This window comes from Gouania willdenowi, chromosome 18 (assembly GCF_900634775.1).
Source record: "Gouania willdenowi chromosome 18, fGouWil2.1, whole genome shotgun sequence".
In the NCBI taxonomy this organism is placed as follows: domain Eukaryota; kingdom Metazoa; phylum Chordata; class Actinopteri; order Blenniiformes; family Gobiesocidae; genus Gouania; species Gouania willdenowi.
The window spans coordinates 28,135,590-28,154,821 of record NC_041061.1 but is presented as its reverse complement, the minus strand read 5'-3'; the positions used below and the strand labels follow the sequence as shown (position 1 = coordinate 28,154,821).

The window sequence follows — 19,232 nt, the reverse complement described above, 5'->3', positions numbered from 1 at the left end:
TTTCCCACTCAGCTGTTGGGCTCGGGCATCATTTTTCACTTTTTTTTCTTTTAAATTTATTTCCGACATATTATTTTTTAATAAACACAAAAACACTTCGATATTGTTGTGGTATCATTTCTAAAGTGATTTCTGCTAGTAATGGGACGGGATACTGACGGTGTTGTGTTGCGTTTTGTTGTTCAGCGTTCACTGAATATACTTTGCTGATTTTGCTCATTCCTCACATGCTGCTAGAGCGCAGGGAACAAATATAACTGCGTGCTTCAGTCAGCTCTGCGCTCCATGCACGGGCCACCTGGTCTGGTCTGCATACTGTAACGGACTGGGTTCTATATTCTGGTTAGGTTCCACTTGTGTGTATTCAGTGGTTCACTGATGCTGAGATTTCCAATGGCCGAGAAGGCATCATGGTTACGTGCAGCTTTCTCTGCTAAAGTGTGTCTTTGTTTACATGTGATTCATTATTGGCTGAAGGACGTGGTGACGTATCGTGGTGACGTATCGTGGTGACGTATCGATCATTTCCTGTTTACACTCTACCGCTGTTTGCAGCGCTCTACTACTGTGTTCTGCTAACTCTAATCAAACTTGTTGTCATTGATATTTTAGCCTTGAAAACACTTGTTTTAATTTTTTACCGTACAGTTAAACGTACGAAGGTTAAGTAAAAAGCAATCTCGCCTCTTATAGGCAGTACAATCTCCTTTAAACTTCCTTTTGTCCTTAGCTTAGCTTAGCTTAAATTTAGCACCTATGGCTTCTCTCTCCTCCCCTCCGCTCTCCTGCCCGGTGTGTCAGATGTTTAGTTACTCCTCGTCCTCCTTTAGGGACAATGGTAGTTGCATAAAGTGTAGCGTACTGTTAGATATGGAGGCGAGGATCAACAATCTGGAGAAGCGGTTCCGCACCCCTGATACCAAAACCGAAGCTAGCAAGCAGGACCTAGCCGGTGCGGACCGTGCTAGCTCTAGCTTAGCCTCCCCCCCGGCCAGCAATGAGTGGGTTACTGTCCGTGGTAAGCATAGTCGAAGGTCAAAAAGCCGCTCGGGACACCACCATGTTCACGTCTCAAACAGGTTCTCCCCCCTCTGTGAGGACAACACACTCACCGGGGAACAAACTCTGATAATTGGCGACTCCATAGTGAGAAACGTGAAGCTAGCGAAGTCAGCGGGCATTGTGAGGTGCATCCCAGGGGCCAGAGCGGGCGACATAGAATCAAATCTAAAGTTGCTGGCAAAGAGTAATCGTAAGTTTGATAGGATAGTCCTCCATGTCGGCACTAATGACTCCCGACGTCGCCAGTCGGAAGCAACCAAAGTGAACATTGAATCAAGTTTGTGCTTATGCTAAAACAATGTCGGACTCCGTAATTTTCTCTGGTCCCTTACCAAATCTGACCAGTGATGACATGTATAGCCGCATGTCATCATTTAACCGCTGGCTATCGAGGTGGTGTCCAGAAAACGAGGTGGGCTTCATTGATAATTGGAGATCCTTCTGGGGAAAACCGAACCTGATAGGAAGAGATGGAATCCATCCTACTTTGGAGGGAGCATCTCTACTATCAGAAAACATGGCACATTTATGACATCTCATGAATGAGACCATGTTACAGAGGGGGAGTCCTCCACGCCCCTCTGCGCTTGCCTTAGGACAGTTTCCCTCCCATTGCTATCAGGATAGTTGTGTTCATCGCCATGACAACTGTTGTGATGGTGATGAATATTATTTTATGGAGACGGTGTCAGTCCCCCGACCCATATTTCACAATGATTTTAACATAAAATCAAATAAAAGAGCTATCAATTATAAAAATCTGAAAAAAATTAAAATCTCAAATCTAGAAACACCAAAACATAAAACCATTAGATGTGCTCTATTAAATATTAGATCACTGAGATCCAAATCTCTACTAGTAAATGACCTTATCTCAGAAAATAACTTTGATTTATTCTGTTTAACTGAAACATGGCTGTATCAAGATGAATATGTTAGTTTAAATGAAGCCACTCCTCCCAGTCATTTAAATACTCATATGCCACGAGACATAGGCCGTGGAGGTGGTGTAGCAGCTATTTATCATTCCTCTCTCCTAATCTATCCTAAACCAAAGGCCAATTACACTTCCTTTGAAAGCCTGGTTCTAAATTTATCTCATATCGAATCAAAAACCTGCCAGCCAGTCTTATTTGCGATAATTTACCGTCCTCCAGGCCCTTATTCTGAATTTCTATCAGAATTCTCTGAGTTTATATCAAACTTAGTCCTCAGTTCTGATAAAATACTGATAGTAGGAGATTTTAATATCCATGTGGACAAAGATAGTGATAGCCTGAGCTCAGCCTTTATGTCCCTAATAGACTCAGTTGGCTTTTTTCAAACTATTAATGAAGCTACTCATCGTTTAAATCATACTCTTGATCTTGTTCTAACATATGGCCTTGATATTAATGAACTAAAAGTCTACCCTGAAAATCCTCTGCTATCAGATCACTTTTTAATATCTTTTAACATTATCCTAGAGGATCTCACACTGTGCAATAAAATAGTTACAAGTAGAAATCTATCCAACAGTGCTGTGGCTAAATTTAAAGAGGCCATTCCTGCTGCCTTAAACTCAGTGCACCATCCAATAAATAACTATGATATTAATTATAACCCCTCTCAACTGGATCTGCTTGTCGATAGCTCTGCTAGTCTACTAAAATCCACCTTGGACTCAATTGCCCCATTGAGGGAAAAAACTATTAAACGTCAGAGGAAAGCTCCGTGGTTTAGCTCTGAAACTCACACACTCAAACAAACAACCCGTAAATTAGAGAGAATGTGGCGCTCCAATAAAACAGAGGAGTCACGAATACTTTGGCAAGAAAGCCATAGTAAATACATGACAGCCTTACGACATAGTCGATCTACATACTACTCCTCACTAATTGAAGAAAATAAAAATAATCCGAGGTACCTTTTCAGCACTGTAGCCAGGCTAACACAAAGTCAGAGCTCTATTGAGCCCATGATTCCTCTAGCCCTCAGCTGTGAGGACTTTGACATTTTTTAACGATAAAATTCACAAGATTAGAGATAAAATTAGCCACTCCCTGCCTTCACCTGGGCCTGCTGTACCATTAAATGTAAATAGGCCTAACCTAAACTGTTTCACACATATAGGACTTCAGGAACTTAACTCTATTATTTCATCCTCCAAACCATCGACCTGCCTTTAAATCCGATCCCAACTAAGCTGTTTAAAGAAGTTATTCCCCTAGTCTGCCCATCTTTGTTGGAGACAATAAATATATCCCTATCAATAGGCTACGTGCCACAGTCCTTTAAAGTAGCTGTAATCAAACCCCTTCTCAAAAAACCTACTCTTGATTCCAGCACTTTAGCAAACTACAGGCCTATATCTAATCTTCCTTTTATTTCAAAGATTCTTGAGAAAGTTGTGGCAGCTCAGCTCTGTGAATTTCTTCAAAACAACAGCCTGTTCGAGGACTTCCAGTCAGGCTTTAGAGCTCAACACAGCACAGAGACTGCTTTAGTTAAAGTAACTAATGATCTACTCTGGGTTTCAGATGAAGGACGACTCTCAGTGCTTGTTTTATTAGATCTTAGTGCAGCTTTTGACACTATAGATCACTATATTCTACTAGAGAGATTAGAGAAATTACTTGGAATCACAGGGACTGCCCTAAACTGGTTTAAGTCCTACCTATCTGATAGGTACCAGTTTGTACACGTGAATAATAAGTCTTCTGTGTACACTAAAGTAAGCTACGGGGTTCCTCAGGGCTCTGTGCTAGGTCCAATCCTCTTCTGTATCTATATGATCCCCCTTGGTAATGTTATGAGAAAATACTCTGTTAACTTCCACTGCTATGCTGATGATACCCAACTGTATGTATCAATGAAGCCAGGTGAGACAAATCAGCTATCTAAACTTGAGGCCTGTCTAAAGGACATTAGGGCCTGGATGGACCAAAATTTTCTTCTTCTCAACTCAGACAAGACTGAGGTCATTGTACTGGGCCCGCGACACCTTAGAGAAACCTATGCTAGCCTAACTGCCCTAGATGGCATTACTCTGGCACAAAGCACAACTGTTAGAAACCTTGGGGTTCTATTTGATCAGGACTTATCCTTCAACTCTCACATAAAACAAACTTCAAGAACTGCCTTCTTTCATCTCCGTAACATTGCTAAAATCAGATCTATCCTGTCTCAGGGCGACGCCGAAAAACTAGTCCATGCTTTTGTTACCTCTAGACTGGATTATTGTAATTCTCTTTTAGCAGGCTGCCCGAGCAAGTCGCTTAAGACACTTCAGCTGGTTCAAAATGCTGCAGCACGTGTACTGACTAAAACTAGGAGAAGAGATCACATTACTCCTGTATTAGCCTCTCTGCATTGGCTTCCCATAAAATATAGAATAGAATTCAAGATTCTTCTTCTCACTTATAAAGCCCTAAATGGACAGGCACCAGTCTATCTCAAGGAGCTTGTAGTGCCATACAATCCCCCCAGAACACTACGCTCTCAAAATGCTGGACTACTCGTTGTTCCATTCATCTCTAAAAGTAGTATAGGAGGAAGAGCTTTCAGTTATCAGGCCCCACTTCTCTGGAACCATCTACCAACCACGGTTCGGGGGGCAGACACCCTCTCTACCTTTAAGGTTAGGCTCAAAACATTCCTCTTTGATAAAGCTTTTAGTTAGGAACCAGCTCATAGCTCATAATTTAGATGCAATAGGCATAGACTGCCGGGGGGGGGGGGGTCTGGCATGCTCGGTTGGAGAGAGGTTGGAGAGGGCGTTAAGAGAGAGGTCATTTAGGTCAGAGAGGGACCGGAGAGGGTCCCATTCCTCTTTCAAACACTCCCTCTATGTCTGCTTACTCCCTTGTGTGTTTGCTCCTGTACTCCTTCTGGCTTTTGTCTTGCAGGTCCGTGGGATCCTCAGTGTGGAGTTACAGAGACTCAGCGGCTCTGTCTCCACCCTTTTCTCTGCACACACCCAACACAGCATAACGTGGATGGCTGTTCATCATAGGAATGGGATCCACACAAGGTTCCTGCTGCTTAACAGAAGGTTTTCCTTGCCGCCATGATGAATTCATGTTGGGTGTGGGATACATATGTATGTGTATATACGTATATATGCATATGTGTGTATCCATAAAATGAAGAGTCCGTCCTTAAGACTGCTCTACTGTAAAGTGCCTTGAGATACCATTGGTTATGATTTGGCGCTATACAAATAAAGATTGATTGATTGATTGATGTGAGTGTTGATTGGCTGGGAGGCTGCGGATAGGGTGGGCGTAAGCGGGGAAAAGAGTGAACAATTCGGTTCCCACGGTAGTGTGAGTGTATGACGGTGTAAGACGGTTCTTTGTGTGTTTGATTGTTTATTTTTGGCGTGTTACTACAACCTCCATTAAAGCCTGTGAAACTGTGATAATGGCTCGAGTCACATCATTACAATACTTTTAGGGCAAAGCTGCGCCCCCTCCCCCACCTCGCTGCGCGAGGCACCGTGCTACTAATTTACCAGCAGTAATATGTTCAATAAAATAATCATTTACGTCGGGTTTGCTTCGGGCTCAGGCCTACAATTTAAGTTAAGAGGTAGGGCTTGGGTCGGGCTTCATGCCCGAGGGCCCGGGTCGGTCTGGCTGGAATTTTTGGGCTCGATCTAACCTCTACTCCAGATCAACAAACTGATTCTGGATCAGTTTCAAAGATAAAAATGCCTATCTCTCATCATCATAAGTGTGTGTCCATATATTGTGACCTACTGGATGTTCATTAATGGGATATAAATGTGGTTTCAGGCCTTTAAAGTGTGAATGATCATGTACCATGATCAGGATCATTGATCATTGATAACTGATAATATCTGTGGAGGAGATTCAGAGCTTGGTGGAAGTTTGCACTTCCCACTCTTAATTTAGTCGACTAGAGAGAGCATAGAAAATGTACAAATAAAAACATTAAATATATGAGGATTTTAAAAAGCAACATAAACACACACACACACAACAAACCGTGGAAGCTCAATGTGAAACCAAAATAAAAACATCACTTAAAACCAAAAGAACTGTCAGTAGATGTGGAGAGTCGACCCAAAACCTCAAAATAAAGCAGTAACAACATTGTTATCATTGTTCATCATTGTCACCAACTGACAAAAATAAATGAACAATTCATTAATTAAACAAAACTATCTGAAGGATCCCTCAAAGGAATCTGCCAATAACAGCCAATAACCTGCCTCTCCAGAACATGCTGCTATGATGTCATGTCTGGCATCATAGCAGCTAAGATAAGCGGGCACATGGATCAAAAGCACAGCTCAGAAGGGAATCTGTAAAAATACCAGAGGTGCCAAGCACCAGCTCCTGGTTGACAGAACAGTCGCTAGAGACTGCAGAACCCGAAACACTAACCTGAGTACTGCCTGGATTGATTACAAGAAAGCCTACAACTCAATGCCACATACTTGGATCATTGAATGCTTGGAGCTATACAACATAAACAGGACTCAGAGCCTTCATTGCAAACTCGATGAGGTTGTGGAAAACCACCATTGAGGCCAATGGCAAGCCACTTGCACAAATTTCCACCAAATGTGGCATATTTCAAGGAGACACCTTGTCCCCACTGCTGTTCTTCATAGGCCTGAACCCCCTCAGCCACATAATCAACAAGACTGGCTATGGATACTGACTCAGGAACGGGGCCACTGTTACGACCCCCTCTAGGATGTCAGGTCAAGGCTTGAGGGGCCGCAACTCAAACAAGACGCCACAGAGAAATCAAAGGTTTATCAAAAGTATTTATTAACAAAATCCTAAAAGTATCAACAGAACAAACTAAAAGGGACTGGAGACCCTGGCCAAACTGAACAAAAGTAGGGAGGACACTGGGCCAACCCTATACAGGGCCGTCGTCCCAGCATCCACCCTCTAAACTACAAAATATACAAAAGACTAAACTACTGGAACACGAAAACAGAAGTACCGGAAATCTCCAGTCCAAACTAAAACAAAAACAGTCGTCTCTGGTCTTTGGAGAGAAAGGACGTGTGTTCACTTGCTCCGACAACACGACCTTGGGAGATTAACAGCTTACAGCTGCAGCTGGACAGCCTGAGAAATAAAACTTGGGCCCAAAACAAAAAGAAAAATGGTTAAAAAACCGCCTGCAGGCCCTACAGAACCGGATCCGGGTTTGAAAGAGGTCAAGGAGATGATACGAAACCTCAAAGACGATCTATTGTCTATCAAAGACGATCTATCTGCACGGATCACAGCTGAGATAAAGTCGTTGGAAAAGACGCTGGAAAAATCACGGGAAAGCCTTCAAAGTGAAGTAAAGGTACTGGAACAACAGAATGTAAAGAATGCTGAAGAGATAAAACTGCTAAACGCAAGGGTTGAAGAGCTGGAACAAAAGGAAAGAGAGAAAGGTGTCATCATTACAGGCCTAAAAATAGCACCCAGGTTGAGACAGACAACGGAAGCAAGTGACGAAGACACAAAATCGATTGAACAACAGGTCATTGATTACCTGGAGTCAAAGGACATTGTCCTGAACCCTAACAACATCAACTCCTGCCAACTCTTGCCAAAGCGTGATGACACAAGAGCTGTAAAAATCACCTTCACGAATCTGAAATTTAAAGGAGAACTTTTGAAGCAAGGCAAGAAATTGAAAGAAACGAAGGTTTTCATGAATGAACACCTGACAAAACAAAACGCAAGCATCGCATGGAAGGCACGCCAAATAAAAAAAGGAGGAAAAATTCTGAAGACGTGGACAAGAAACTGCAGGATTTATATCACACCACTGGGAGAAGAGAACGGAAAACCAATCTTCATGAAAACGATGGAAGACTTGGGAAAATACGAAGGATCCACCTAAACAACAACATTACTGATGGTAATCATGGACATGGACCCAGATCAATATAAACACTGGAAACAAGACTCAGACTGTGCTTACTTTTCGGAGACTGAATTCAATGTGGCACTGTCAGAAACTTGGCTAAATGAACAAAAAGGTATGAACTTTACGATAAAAGGCATTATACATAAAAGATAACAATGAAATGGAGAATGTGTAACAGTAAAAATAACGAGACCAAAGGGAGAGAACATATTAATCTGTTGTTTGTATCCTGATTGCAAAATAGAAATATTTAATGAGAACCTAACCAAAATAATAGATGGAATATTAATAAATGACATCTCCGACCATTTACCAATACTTACAATATTTAATACTAACGACAACCTCCACCCAGAAACACACGCAAACACATGAAAAAAAAAAAAAAAAAATACATTATATAAAAAACATCTTAAAGACAAAACATTGAAAACAGAACTACATCATATGGAAATTACAACAAATACTACATACCAAAACACTGAAGATAATCTATTCTTCCCTTATTGGGTCACATTTAAATTACTGCTTATAAACTAAGACATAGTAATGTGTTTATACGAGAAAGTGTTAAATCTAACATTGGAAAACACAGCACTGTCAATAGCTATTAACAGCTAGAATAACCTTGACGCGTGTAAACATTACTGAAGCAGATCCATGTGAGACAAAACAAGGAACTTCGAAAGACGATGAAGTTTTCTTTTGAACTGGAGGAACGTAAACAAAGTCGGGGAATGAAATCTGCAGGGAACAAGGACGACACGAACAACGATGGAGAGGAGGAATGAAAAAAGACCACACTGACTACAGATGAGAATAAATCCTACATAAAAAAAGGACAAAAAAAAGGACAAAAAATGAAATTGTGTTCAGAACAACCTAAGACTGTTTGACCAGAAAGACAAGCTTTGATGTAAATTTTCTGTGTACAAAACAGAGGACGGGACTTGGATAAGCAAACAGCTTCTCTCGTCTCCTTTTTCGGCATGTACAAAAAAAAAAAAAAAAAAAAAAAAAAAAAAAAAACTTCTATGAATGCAACCATGTCGGAAATAAACTGAATAAATAAATAAATAAATGAATAAAATAAAACAACAAACTTACAAAGATGTCCAGTGGTGAGCTGAAGACTGCTGCTGGTAAGTTGTTGTCCCTCACTCCTTCTGGTCCTCTCAACCCTTTATGCAGCTCTTCCTCTCTCTCCTATTTGAGTGCTGATGTGAGTCAGGTGTGTTAGGAGAGAGGAGGAAGGGCAGGCTGAGACACCATGAGGCACCAGCCGTAACAGCCACCATCAGTCACCTCCTCTACATGGATGACATCAAGCTGTACGCTAAGAATGAGCGAGACATAGACTCACTGATCCATACCACCTGGATCTAAAGTGCAGACATTGGGATGTCATTCGGACTAGAGAAGTGTGGTCAGATGGTGACTAAGAGAGGGAAGGTAGTCCACACAGAAGGGGTCTCACTCCCAGAAGGAACAATAACAGACATTGAGGACAGTTACAAGTACCCCGGAATCCCACAAGCAAATTACAACCTCGAAGAGGTGACAAGGAAAGCGGCTATGGCCAAATAGGGCATGTCCTAAGAAGCCAGCTCAATGGGAAGAACAAGTCCCGGGAAATAAACAGCTACGCCCTGCCAGTAATCAGATAACCTGCAGGAATAATAAGCTGGCCAAAGGATGAGATACAGACCACAGATGTTAAGACACAAAAGCTCCTAACCATGCACGAAGGGTTCCACCCCAAATCCAGCACTGAGACTGTACGCTAGCCATAAAGAAGGAGGCTGAGGTCTAGTGAGCGTGGTCGTCAGGGCACTTGGGGCAGTGACCCCCAAACTGGAAGAGTGGCTACAGCAGATCTCAAGAAATACATCAGACATCTCGGTCCAGAAAAGTGTAGTGCTAGGAACAGCAAAGATACTGCGCAGAACCCTCAAGCTCCCAGGCCTCTGGTAGAGGACCCGAGCTTGAAGGAAAAAAAAGAGACCGCCCGCGGTGGGTGAGGAAGAGTTTTATATATATATATTTATTTTATTTTTTTAGTTCAAAGATGCCACGCAAAGAGAGACACATTCAACAAAAACATAAGGATGAGGTGATCTTTAGAGTGCAGATTAGGAATGTTAATATCTCTATTATAACAAAACATTTAGTTAATCTCCTTTGTTCTTATTTCTTGTCTGCAGTTCCATGTTCCATTTTGCTGCTAGTGTTTAGAATGTACTACTGTCCTGCACTGTAAGTCTGGCAAAGCATTTGGTATTAATGGTTTATTACCGAATACTAAAATACCAACAGTGTGCTCATGTACTTTAGTTTTTTCTTTTCTTGTCACGACCCTCCCCAGTCCCCAATCTTTCCCTCATCTCCTCCTCAGCCCAGCAGTGCCAGTAAGATCTTAAGTCATTGATAATCTTTGAATTAAAAAAGCTCTCAGTTCATTTTGAATGAAAACATTCTCGGCCCCAGAATGATGATGAATGAAGTCCAGGACGACAGATCAGTAAAGAATACTTGATTAAATAATGAACATATAAAATGAATAATAAATAATATAACTAAGCTAAATGCAAACTTTACACACAGTCCATGTCTGTTATTTGGAGTGGTTCTTTTCTCACAATTTGACATCGAGCATTGTCATTGATAGCTTTTGGCCACAGAGCAGGATCATCTGATATTATTTGATTTGCTGTTATTTGAGGACCTTCTGGTGATGTGGTGTCACGGGTGATGAAGAGGTGGTGATGGAATGCTGTGCTGCCATGCTGCTGCTTGCTGCATGAAGGTGCCATCATGTCCTACTCTTCTTCTTCAAGACCCTACTCATGATCTGAGGTTGATATTGCTAAAAAGAAGCTAGCATAAGAAGCAATTGTTTAAGACAAATATTTGTGTGGTCATTAAATCAGATAGAGCCAATGGTATATTTTGGTATAAAATGTATTTTAAAAAGTTAAACTACATAGGTTCTTACTTTCATGTAGAGAAGTTTGTTGTTGTTGTTGTTGTTGAAAATTCATGGATATATTATACTACTATATTATCTTTCGATTCTAAATAGATATTAGCCACAGTCTAGACTAAACTGACAGCAGGATTGATGCTGGTATCAGTTTTAACATTTGACAACAAATACTTTATTTTGTGAGAAAATATAATTGGCAGCAAAGGACTAACTTATTGTGTGACTATGAATGTGCAGTATGTACACAGCCATTACAATACTTATGATGTGTAAGCAAAGCTGGAATACTTCTTAAAATAAAGGTGTTAAAATTGGTGTAAAGTAAGAATAAATATGTGCTCTAAGTTTGTCATACCACAGACGTTTGTTGTTTACCACACTGTCAAATTTGAATGATTAATATATACAGTACATATAAACACACTTTATCAATGTGTTTAGAAGAATATGGCTGAATTCACTTTACACAGACTTAAATGTGCAGTTAACTTTTCTGGTGCTGGGTGGATGACGGAGTTTAGGACAAAGTACCTGGGACTAACTGGGAAAAACTTTTTTATAATGTAACACACATATCTTACTCATTCTCACTTACCACTATCACATTTTTTCTTTTCATCCTCTTCTTGTTTTTTTCTTCTTTAATGCCCGCTTCATTTTTTTTGGTGTGTTTGATAACAACAACAGCACTTTGATGCAGGGACCGGTAGTCGTGGGGCCCCATTAGGGAGGTTCCCGACGTAACACTGTAATGTGTATGGGGGTTTCAAGTTGTGTCGCTGATATCTGCCATCTGTCAGGCCCCCTACTAGCAACTAGCCAGTGACTACACGAAAAGGGCCCCGTGCAGGGGATTTTCGATGCACTGTCGTTGCAGCGTCGCGTTGCAGCGTCTCAAAGCAGTTACATTATTTCTTCAGCTCAGGGCCCTAGGCAGTTGCCTGTGTTGCCTACCCCATTGCAACACTTCTCTGGATGCCATGATGTGTACCGGTAATATGTGCTCTTTTTTGATCCGAGCACCTGCCCCTTTGGAGGTCTCTGCACGGGCCTGCACAGTACAGAGTGGCTCCTCCTCCTCAGGGAGGCCTTTGAACCTACCCACCTCCACTGCCAGGGGTAGTGTGCCAGTTCTCAGCTGGTCACAAAGGGACCGTTGCTTTCTACATACATTTAAAAGTATAAATGGTTCTGTTTGAAATTCCTCTTTAATATGAATATAATGTCTTAACTTTGGTTTTGTGTGTATGTCATATTTACATTATTTTTGGAAATCTAGGATCATCTTCTGTTTTAACAAATTGAAATTATACTGTAATTTATTTCCATAAACATAACTTAAATCATTATTTGAGAATATTACAGCCATTTCTTTGGCCCTGGGATAATTATTTGAGCAGTCCCATATAAAAATCTTCTTTGTCAGCCTATGTGTGAGGCGTTTCCATAACCGTAACATTTCTACCCTCTGCTTCATAAGGCATGGGTCCCATCTAATGTCGCCATCTACAGCTAGTTTGGTTGTAAAGTTAAGCACACCCAAAAAAATTCTAATGGCCCTTCTTTGAAGAGTATTAACATTATATAATTCATTAAAACCCCACACACCAGCAGCATAAAAGCGAATTGAACTGACCATAGAATCAAACTATTGTGTATGCACTGAAAAACTTAAATTTGGCACAATTATCAATTGACCTACTATAGAGCCCAAACCTCTTCCTGTTGACCCAGTCAAAAACCTTCTGGAAATCAAGCAGATAAATGTTGGTTTTCCCTCTTGCAGCCTGGCCCTCAGCACAGATGATAAAACATAAATATGGTCAATGCAGGCCCTACCTTTTCTAAAGCCATTCTGCTCATCAGCCAGGATGTTATGTGTCTCCAGATATTCAGTATCTATTGTTAAGAATTCCTGAGTATAATTTATACACAGTACTGATAAGTCTGATGCCTCTGTAGTTCAGTGGTACTCTAGGGTCCAGTTTAGTAGATTTTGGCATAGGTTTTATAAGAGATTGGTATTAATTTATACAATTGCAATGTTTTAATTTTAATGTTCAGTAACATTCAGAGCTAGAAATGCAATAATTTATTTCAGTTTTTTGCCAATAATTCACATTTCAGTGCATCGCTCATTTTTTGACTTGATAACTTGTGTCAGAGAAAAGATTAAAATGTAAATTCATAAGATATATTTAAATTTCTGTATGAACACAATCCTCACTGATTGGTTCCACCTCCTCTGATCTTCTCTCTCATTCCTTCATCAGCCTCTCCTCACTACTCACTACCTTCTTATCTCTGTCCTTCATCCCTCTAACCTGTCCCAGTCCTCCTCCTTTAGTGTCCCACCTCTCACACCTTCATCACATTCCTCTGATACAGCTCTCTGTCACACATGTGATGGGGATTGATGTGAACATGTGATGAGCTGCTGTGATGTGTCTCACCTCAGAGTGTTCAGTCTCTGAGAGAGCAGCTTCACTGCTGAGTCTCCTGGATGGTTGTAGCTCAGGTCCAGCTCTCTCACACTGGAGGAGTTGGAGCTCAAAGCTGCTGCCAGAGAAGCCCCTCCCACCTCTGTGATGACACAACCTGACAGACTGGATTCAGAAAAACATCAACAACTCAGGAAACAAGGAACAGGACAATGTTGATGGAACATGTGATCCCACTGACCTGAGAGAGTCCAGTATACAGTGAGGACTCTTCAGTCCTTCACACAGCAGCTTCACTCCTGAATCCTGCAGATGGTTGTTACTCAGGTCAAGATGTTTCACACTGGAGGACTGAGAGCTGAGGACTGAGGACAGAGCTGCACAGCTTCTCTCTGAGAGACCACAGGAACTCAACCTGATGAAGATTCAGAGAAACTTTACAGATGTTTGTCTGTGAGGGAATTAAAGACATGTTCTTCTAAAGTCACATACTCAGCTTTCTTGGAGGCTTTAACCACTGGGAGAAGCTTCAAAAAAGCTTCCTCTGAAGGAGATAATCTCTTCAGGTCAAAGATATTCAGATGTTCTTCTGATGACAGTAAGATGAAGACCAGAGCTGACCACTGAGCTGGAGACAGTTCCTCTGTGGAGAGACGTCCTGATTTCATGGACTGTTGGATCTGCTCCAGCAGAGAGCAATCATTCACTTCATTCAGACAGTGGAACAGGTTGATGCTTCTCTCTGTGGACAAACTCTCACTCAGCTTCTCCTTGATGTATTTAACTGTTCTCTGATTGGTCCGTGAGTCACTTCCTGTCTGTGTCAGCAGGCCTTGTAGGAGCCTCTGATTGGTCGGCAGTGAAACACCCAGCAGGAAGCGGAGGAACAAGTCCAAGTGTCCGTTTGGACTCCGTAAGGCCTCGTCCACAGCGCTCTGATGGAGAAGGTTCAGAGTTGGTTTTTGATATGTAAATTTCTTTGAGGTCTTCTTCTCCAGTTGTTGATGTTCCAGCAGGTTGACTTCAGAGCTGATAAAGATTTGATGGACGTGAAGAGCAGCCAGAAACTCCTGAAGGCTCAGGTGAATGAAGGTGAACACCTTGTCCTGGTACAGGCTGCTCTCCTCTATGAAGATCTGTGTGAACACTCCTGAGCACACTGAGGCTGTTCTGAGGTCCATGCCACACTCTGTCAGATCACTCTCATAGAAGATCAGCTTTCCTTTCTGCAGCTGCTCAAAAGCCAGTTTTCCCAGAGACTCCATCATCTCCCTGCTCTGTGGACTCCAGTGTGGATCTGTGGCAGCTCCTCCATCAAACTTCACCATCTTGACTTTGGTCTGAAGTACCACATAGTGGCTGTAGATCTGAGTCAGAGTCCTGGGCAGCTCTCCGTCCTCTCTGCTCTTCAACATGTCCTCCAGAACTGTAGCAGTGATCCAGCAGAAGAGCGGGATGTGGCACATGATGTGGAGGCTACGGCACGTCCTGATGTGGGACATGATCCTGCTGACCTGCTCCTCATCTGTGGATCTCCTCCTGAAGTACTCGTCCTTCTGAGGGTCCGTAAATCCTCTGACCTCTGTCATCATGTCCACAAACTCAGGAGGGATCTGATTGGCTGCTGCAGGCCGTGTGGTTATCCAGAGGCGGGCTGATGGAAGCAGTTCTCCTCTGATGAGGTTTATCAGCAGAACCTCCACTGAGGTGGACTCTGAGACATCAGTCAGGGTCTGAGTGCTGAGGAAGTCCAGAGGGAGCCGACACTCATCCAGACCATCCAAGATGAACAAAACCAGGAAGTCCTGGAAGTTGCAGATTCCTGCTTCTTTGCTTCCAAAGAAGAAGTGATCAACAAGTCCCATCAAGCTGAAGCTCCTCCCCCTTAGCACGTTCAGCTCTCTGAAGGTCAGTGGGAATGTGTAGTGGACCTCCTGCTGGGCTTTGTCTTCAGCCCAGTCCACAGTGAACTTGTGTGTTAAGAGTGTTTTCCCAATGCCAGCCACGCCCTTTGTCATCACTGTCCTGATTGGTCGAGGTCTTCCAGGAGGAGCTTTAAAGAGCTCTTCTAGTGTGATGGCTCTTTCTGCTGAGTCTGATCTCCTGGATGCTGTTTCTATCTGTATGACCTCATGTTCCTGGTTGACTTCTCCACCCACTCCCTCTGTGATGTAGAGCTCTGTGAAGATATCCTTCAGGAGGGTTGGACTTCCTGCTTTAGCCACACCCTCCCGCACACACTGGAACTTCTTCTTCAGCTTGGACTTCAGCTCACGTTGGTATCGAGCCTTTATTCCTGAATGAAGACAAACTTAATGTTAGAGTGGAGAAGTCAGAGCAGGTTTGAACATTGGAGATCAAAGTGTGTGATGTTCTCAGTCTGGATGGTTCCTCAGATTATATGTGACTGATTGAATCATGCTTTGAAAAAGAAAAGCCAGCTTTGTGTCCTTCATGTGATGTTCTTTACAATGAAGATGTTCGCATGCTCTTACTGCTCTGCAGACGCTCAGCCAGCTCCTCCTGTTTCATCCTCTTCAGGAAATACAGTGTGATGTTCAGAAAGGCCTCCCTGCTCCTCTTCTGCTCCTTATCTTCACCCTCCATCTGCCTCTCTGAGCACTCTGGATCATCTCCATCCACAATCTTCTGCACGTGTTTGAGTTCAGCCTTAACAAATCTGATGATGTTGTCCTCCAGCAGCTGGAACACAGACACAAAATCATATAAGAGAGCCTGAAGCTGTGCGTGTGTGTGTGTGTGTGTGCGTGTGTGTGTGTGTACAGTGGTTTGATCACAGGCTGACACAGGTTTAGTGTCTTTGTAGACGAACACACCGTAAAGATGGAGTCAGGCTCAGCTCCAGAGGAACCATCCACACCCTCCAAGCTGCTGTGGAACAGACACAGACACTCAGACATGCTGAGGAGCAGCTGGATTTCCCATGGCTACGTGCAGCTTTCTCTGCCAATATGTATCTTTGTTTACTGTGTTCTGAGTGTTGATTGGCTGGGAGGCTGGGGAAAGGGCGGGATTAAGCGGGGAAAAGAGTGAATAATTCTGTTCTCACGGTAGTGTGAGTGTATGACAGTGTAAGATGGTTCTTTGTGCGTTTAATTGTTTATTTTTGGCGTGTTACTACATCCTCCATTAAAGGCTGTAAAACTGTGAGAATGGCTAAAGTCACGTCATTACAATACCTTTTGGGCTGCGGTGAGTGTGTGCACGCCCCCCCTCGCTGCACAAGGCACCGCGCTACCAATCTACAGGCTGCAATACGTTCAATAGAATAATAATAATTTACGTTGGGTTTGCTTCGGGCCTACAATTTAAGTTAATGGGTCAGGTCGGGTTTTATGCCAGCGGGCCCGGGATGGATTTTTTGGGCCCGATCTAAACTCTATCCCAAACTCCGCCCCTCTCTACAAGGGCCAAGTTTGGTTTTTGTCTTTTTTACCTCTTCTTCTCACCCATTGTTTCATATTTCTCATCCAAGTAACGGAGCGCCGCTCTTGGGGCTGCTCTCCAGTACTCCCTTACCTGTACCCCCCATGTGATATGTTATTGTCTTTCATGTTTCTTGGTCGGGATGTAACTGAAACTGAATCTCCCCTCGGGGAAAAATAAATAAAGTTCTCTGAATCTAACACACCCTCAGTACTTAACTGTAGAAAATATGTAGAACCAACACACACACAAGTGTGGCTGCCATTTGGCACCTACGGCCCCTCTGATCACCACCAACTTTCAGAGACAGCGACCGTGGCTCAGGTGGTAAAGGGTTGTCTTCTGATCGAGAGGTTGGGGGGTTCGATCCCAGTACCTGACTATGTGTCGTAGTGTCCTTGGGCAAGACACTGAACCCTAATTTGCTCCCAGTGGTCGACTAGCGCCTTGCATGGCAGTCCTGTCCCACTGGTGTGTGAATGTGAGAGTGATTGGGTGAATGAGCTGATATGTAAAGCGCTTTGAGACTGCTTCAGTGTGGTGATAAAGCGCTATATAAATCAAGTCCATTTACCATTCCATTTACACAGTGTTAGGCTCAACGTCCCACCACGGAGTAGGTATAAAACAGGGGTCACCAACACGGTGCCCGCGGGCACCAGGTAGCCCTCACGGACCATGTGAGGGGCCTTCAAGAGCTCTAGTTACCAATGAGCTCCATCTAAAATCTGATTTACTTTCCAAGATTCAAACTCACAAAGATAAATACATATAAGAGATGTAGTTATTACTAAGTAGAGTTAAATACTACTAAATATAATAAACATTTATAAAGTTTTAGTGTTAAATAAACCATCTTTAAATGTTTATTTTAACTGGAACATCATCACAAATGCTTTTTTTTCACATGTTGCAGATTTGGTGTATGTGTTGTTATATATAATAGGATATATATAAGATTATTTAAAAAAAATGCAAGGTGGATTTTCGTAAAATATGACAATTGTTACATTTTACAAATGTTACGTTATACAAATAGGTAAAAGTTGTTTGTTTTCTACAAAATGTCATGAAAATGAAACGATTGCATACATTAAGATTTCTTACATTTTTAAGTTACTGCTGGCCTTCCTTATTATCTTATCCTCTAATAAAGGGACAAAATATAGTATTAAAGACATGCTTTTCTAACTGGTAGCCCTTTGGACTATACAGTACCTATGAAGTAGCTCACAGTTTCAGAAAGGTTGGTGACCCCTGGTATAAAAGAACCACCGGAACACTAGACAATCAGTGTGGAACAACCCGGCTGTGAACTATAAACCTCCTAAAAGACAACCGGACAAAGAAGGCCAGGACAAAGCCAAAAAAGCCAGGAGCACATGATCCATTGGTAACGTAGAAACTGTTAAATGAACCTGTTAAGCACTGGTGATAAGTGTGATGAGTGTTATGTAATGAAGCATTTATCCTGTTTCAGGTTTATAACCTGTGGTCTACCAATGTGTCTACTGTGGTCAAATAAAGTTCATGTAAGAACCAACAAAGACAAACACGAGTTGTGAAATTTGAGTGATGCCTGGCGTAGCTTTTTAGGAGGGCTGAAACCAAAGATCCAAAACACACAGTTCATACACATTCCTATGGAGTTATTCACTATAAAAGTTTTACTCCTCTTTTAACAGTGGCATAGTTTTTCTTTCTTTCTTTTTTAATTTATGGGTTTTATTGTGTTTGTGGTTGTTTTTTGTGTGTGAGGGGTTTCACATGTTTGAAAATGAAAAAATGAAATATCAGTTTTACTTTACAATGTCATGTATCAACTCTGCCTCTGCAGGTGTGGAGATGTAAAGTCACACACACAGACACGTTTTACACCAATGTGTGTAATATGTGTTCATCACAATGAATAAATATCATCATGATCATCTTATGTTTAATCAATTGTATCAAATTAAGAAAAGTCATGAAATATCAAGCAAAAAAAAGGGGCGTGTCTTAATGTAAATGAGCCTGAACGTGTGCTAGCTTTAGAACAGGTGGGATTAATCAACACTGCTGTGTGTACGACCTCTGTCCACACGCTTCATAAATACTGATTCTTTTTGTACTGGTGCACATTCTACATTTCATTGGTCTGAACGTATTTAGAACCAGTTCTATGAACGGATCAATAAATGAGGCCCCTGGACCATCAGGAAGACAACCAGCAACCTTCTTTATGTGGACTCACTGTGGGTCAGTAGATGGACCACCTTTGAAGTCAATGAGTTTGTGCATGGACTGGTCACTTCTAAAGGACACACAGCTGGGTTCAGGTCCAGGTGTGAGCTGCTTCCTGACACGCACGCACACACACACACACACACACACACACACACACACACACCCCACACACA

The 19,232-nt window shown here is 42.2% G+C and overlaps 1 protein-coding gene across 1 annotated transcript in view; it reads right to left on the bottom strand.

Moving 5' to 3' along the window:
• Window positions 1–13,463: 13,463 nt before the first annotated feature.
• The window catches only part of LOC114480392 (NLR family CARD domain-containing protein 3-like), a gene marked incomplete at its 3' end in the record, with an annotated part of 182,964 nt that continues 177,195 nt past the window's right edge, over window positions 13,464–19,232 (bottom strand). The window contains exons 3-8 of the mRNA XM_028474512.1: window positions 19,067–19,171; window positions 16,224–16,278; window positions 15,882–16,089; window positions 13,879–15,682; window positions 13,628–13,801; window positions 13,464–13,551 (exon numbers count right to left, since the gene is read on the bottom strand). Of these exons, the coding sequence (XP_028330313.1) occupies window positions 13,464–13,551; window positions 13,628–13,801; window positions 13,879–15,682; window positions 15,882–16,089; window positions 16,224–16,278; window positions 19,067–19,171 (2,434 nt within the window). The remainder of the gene's footprint in view (window positions 13,552–13,627; window positions 13,802–13,878; window positions 15,683–15,881; window positions 16,090–16,223; window positions 16,279–19,066; window positions 19,172–19,232) is intronic.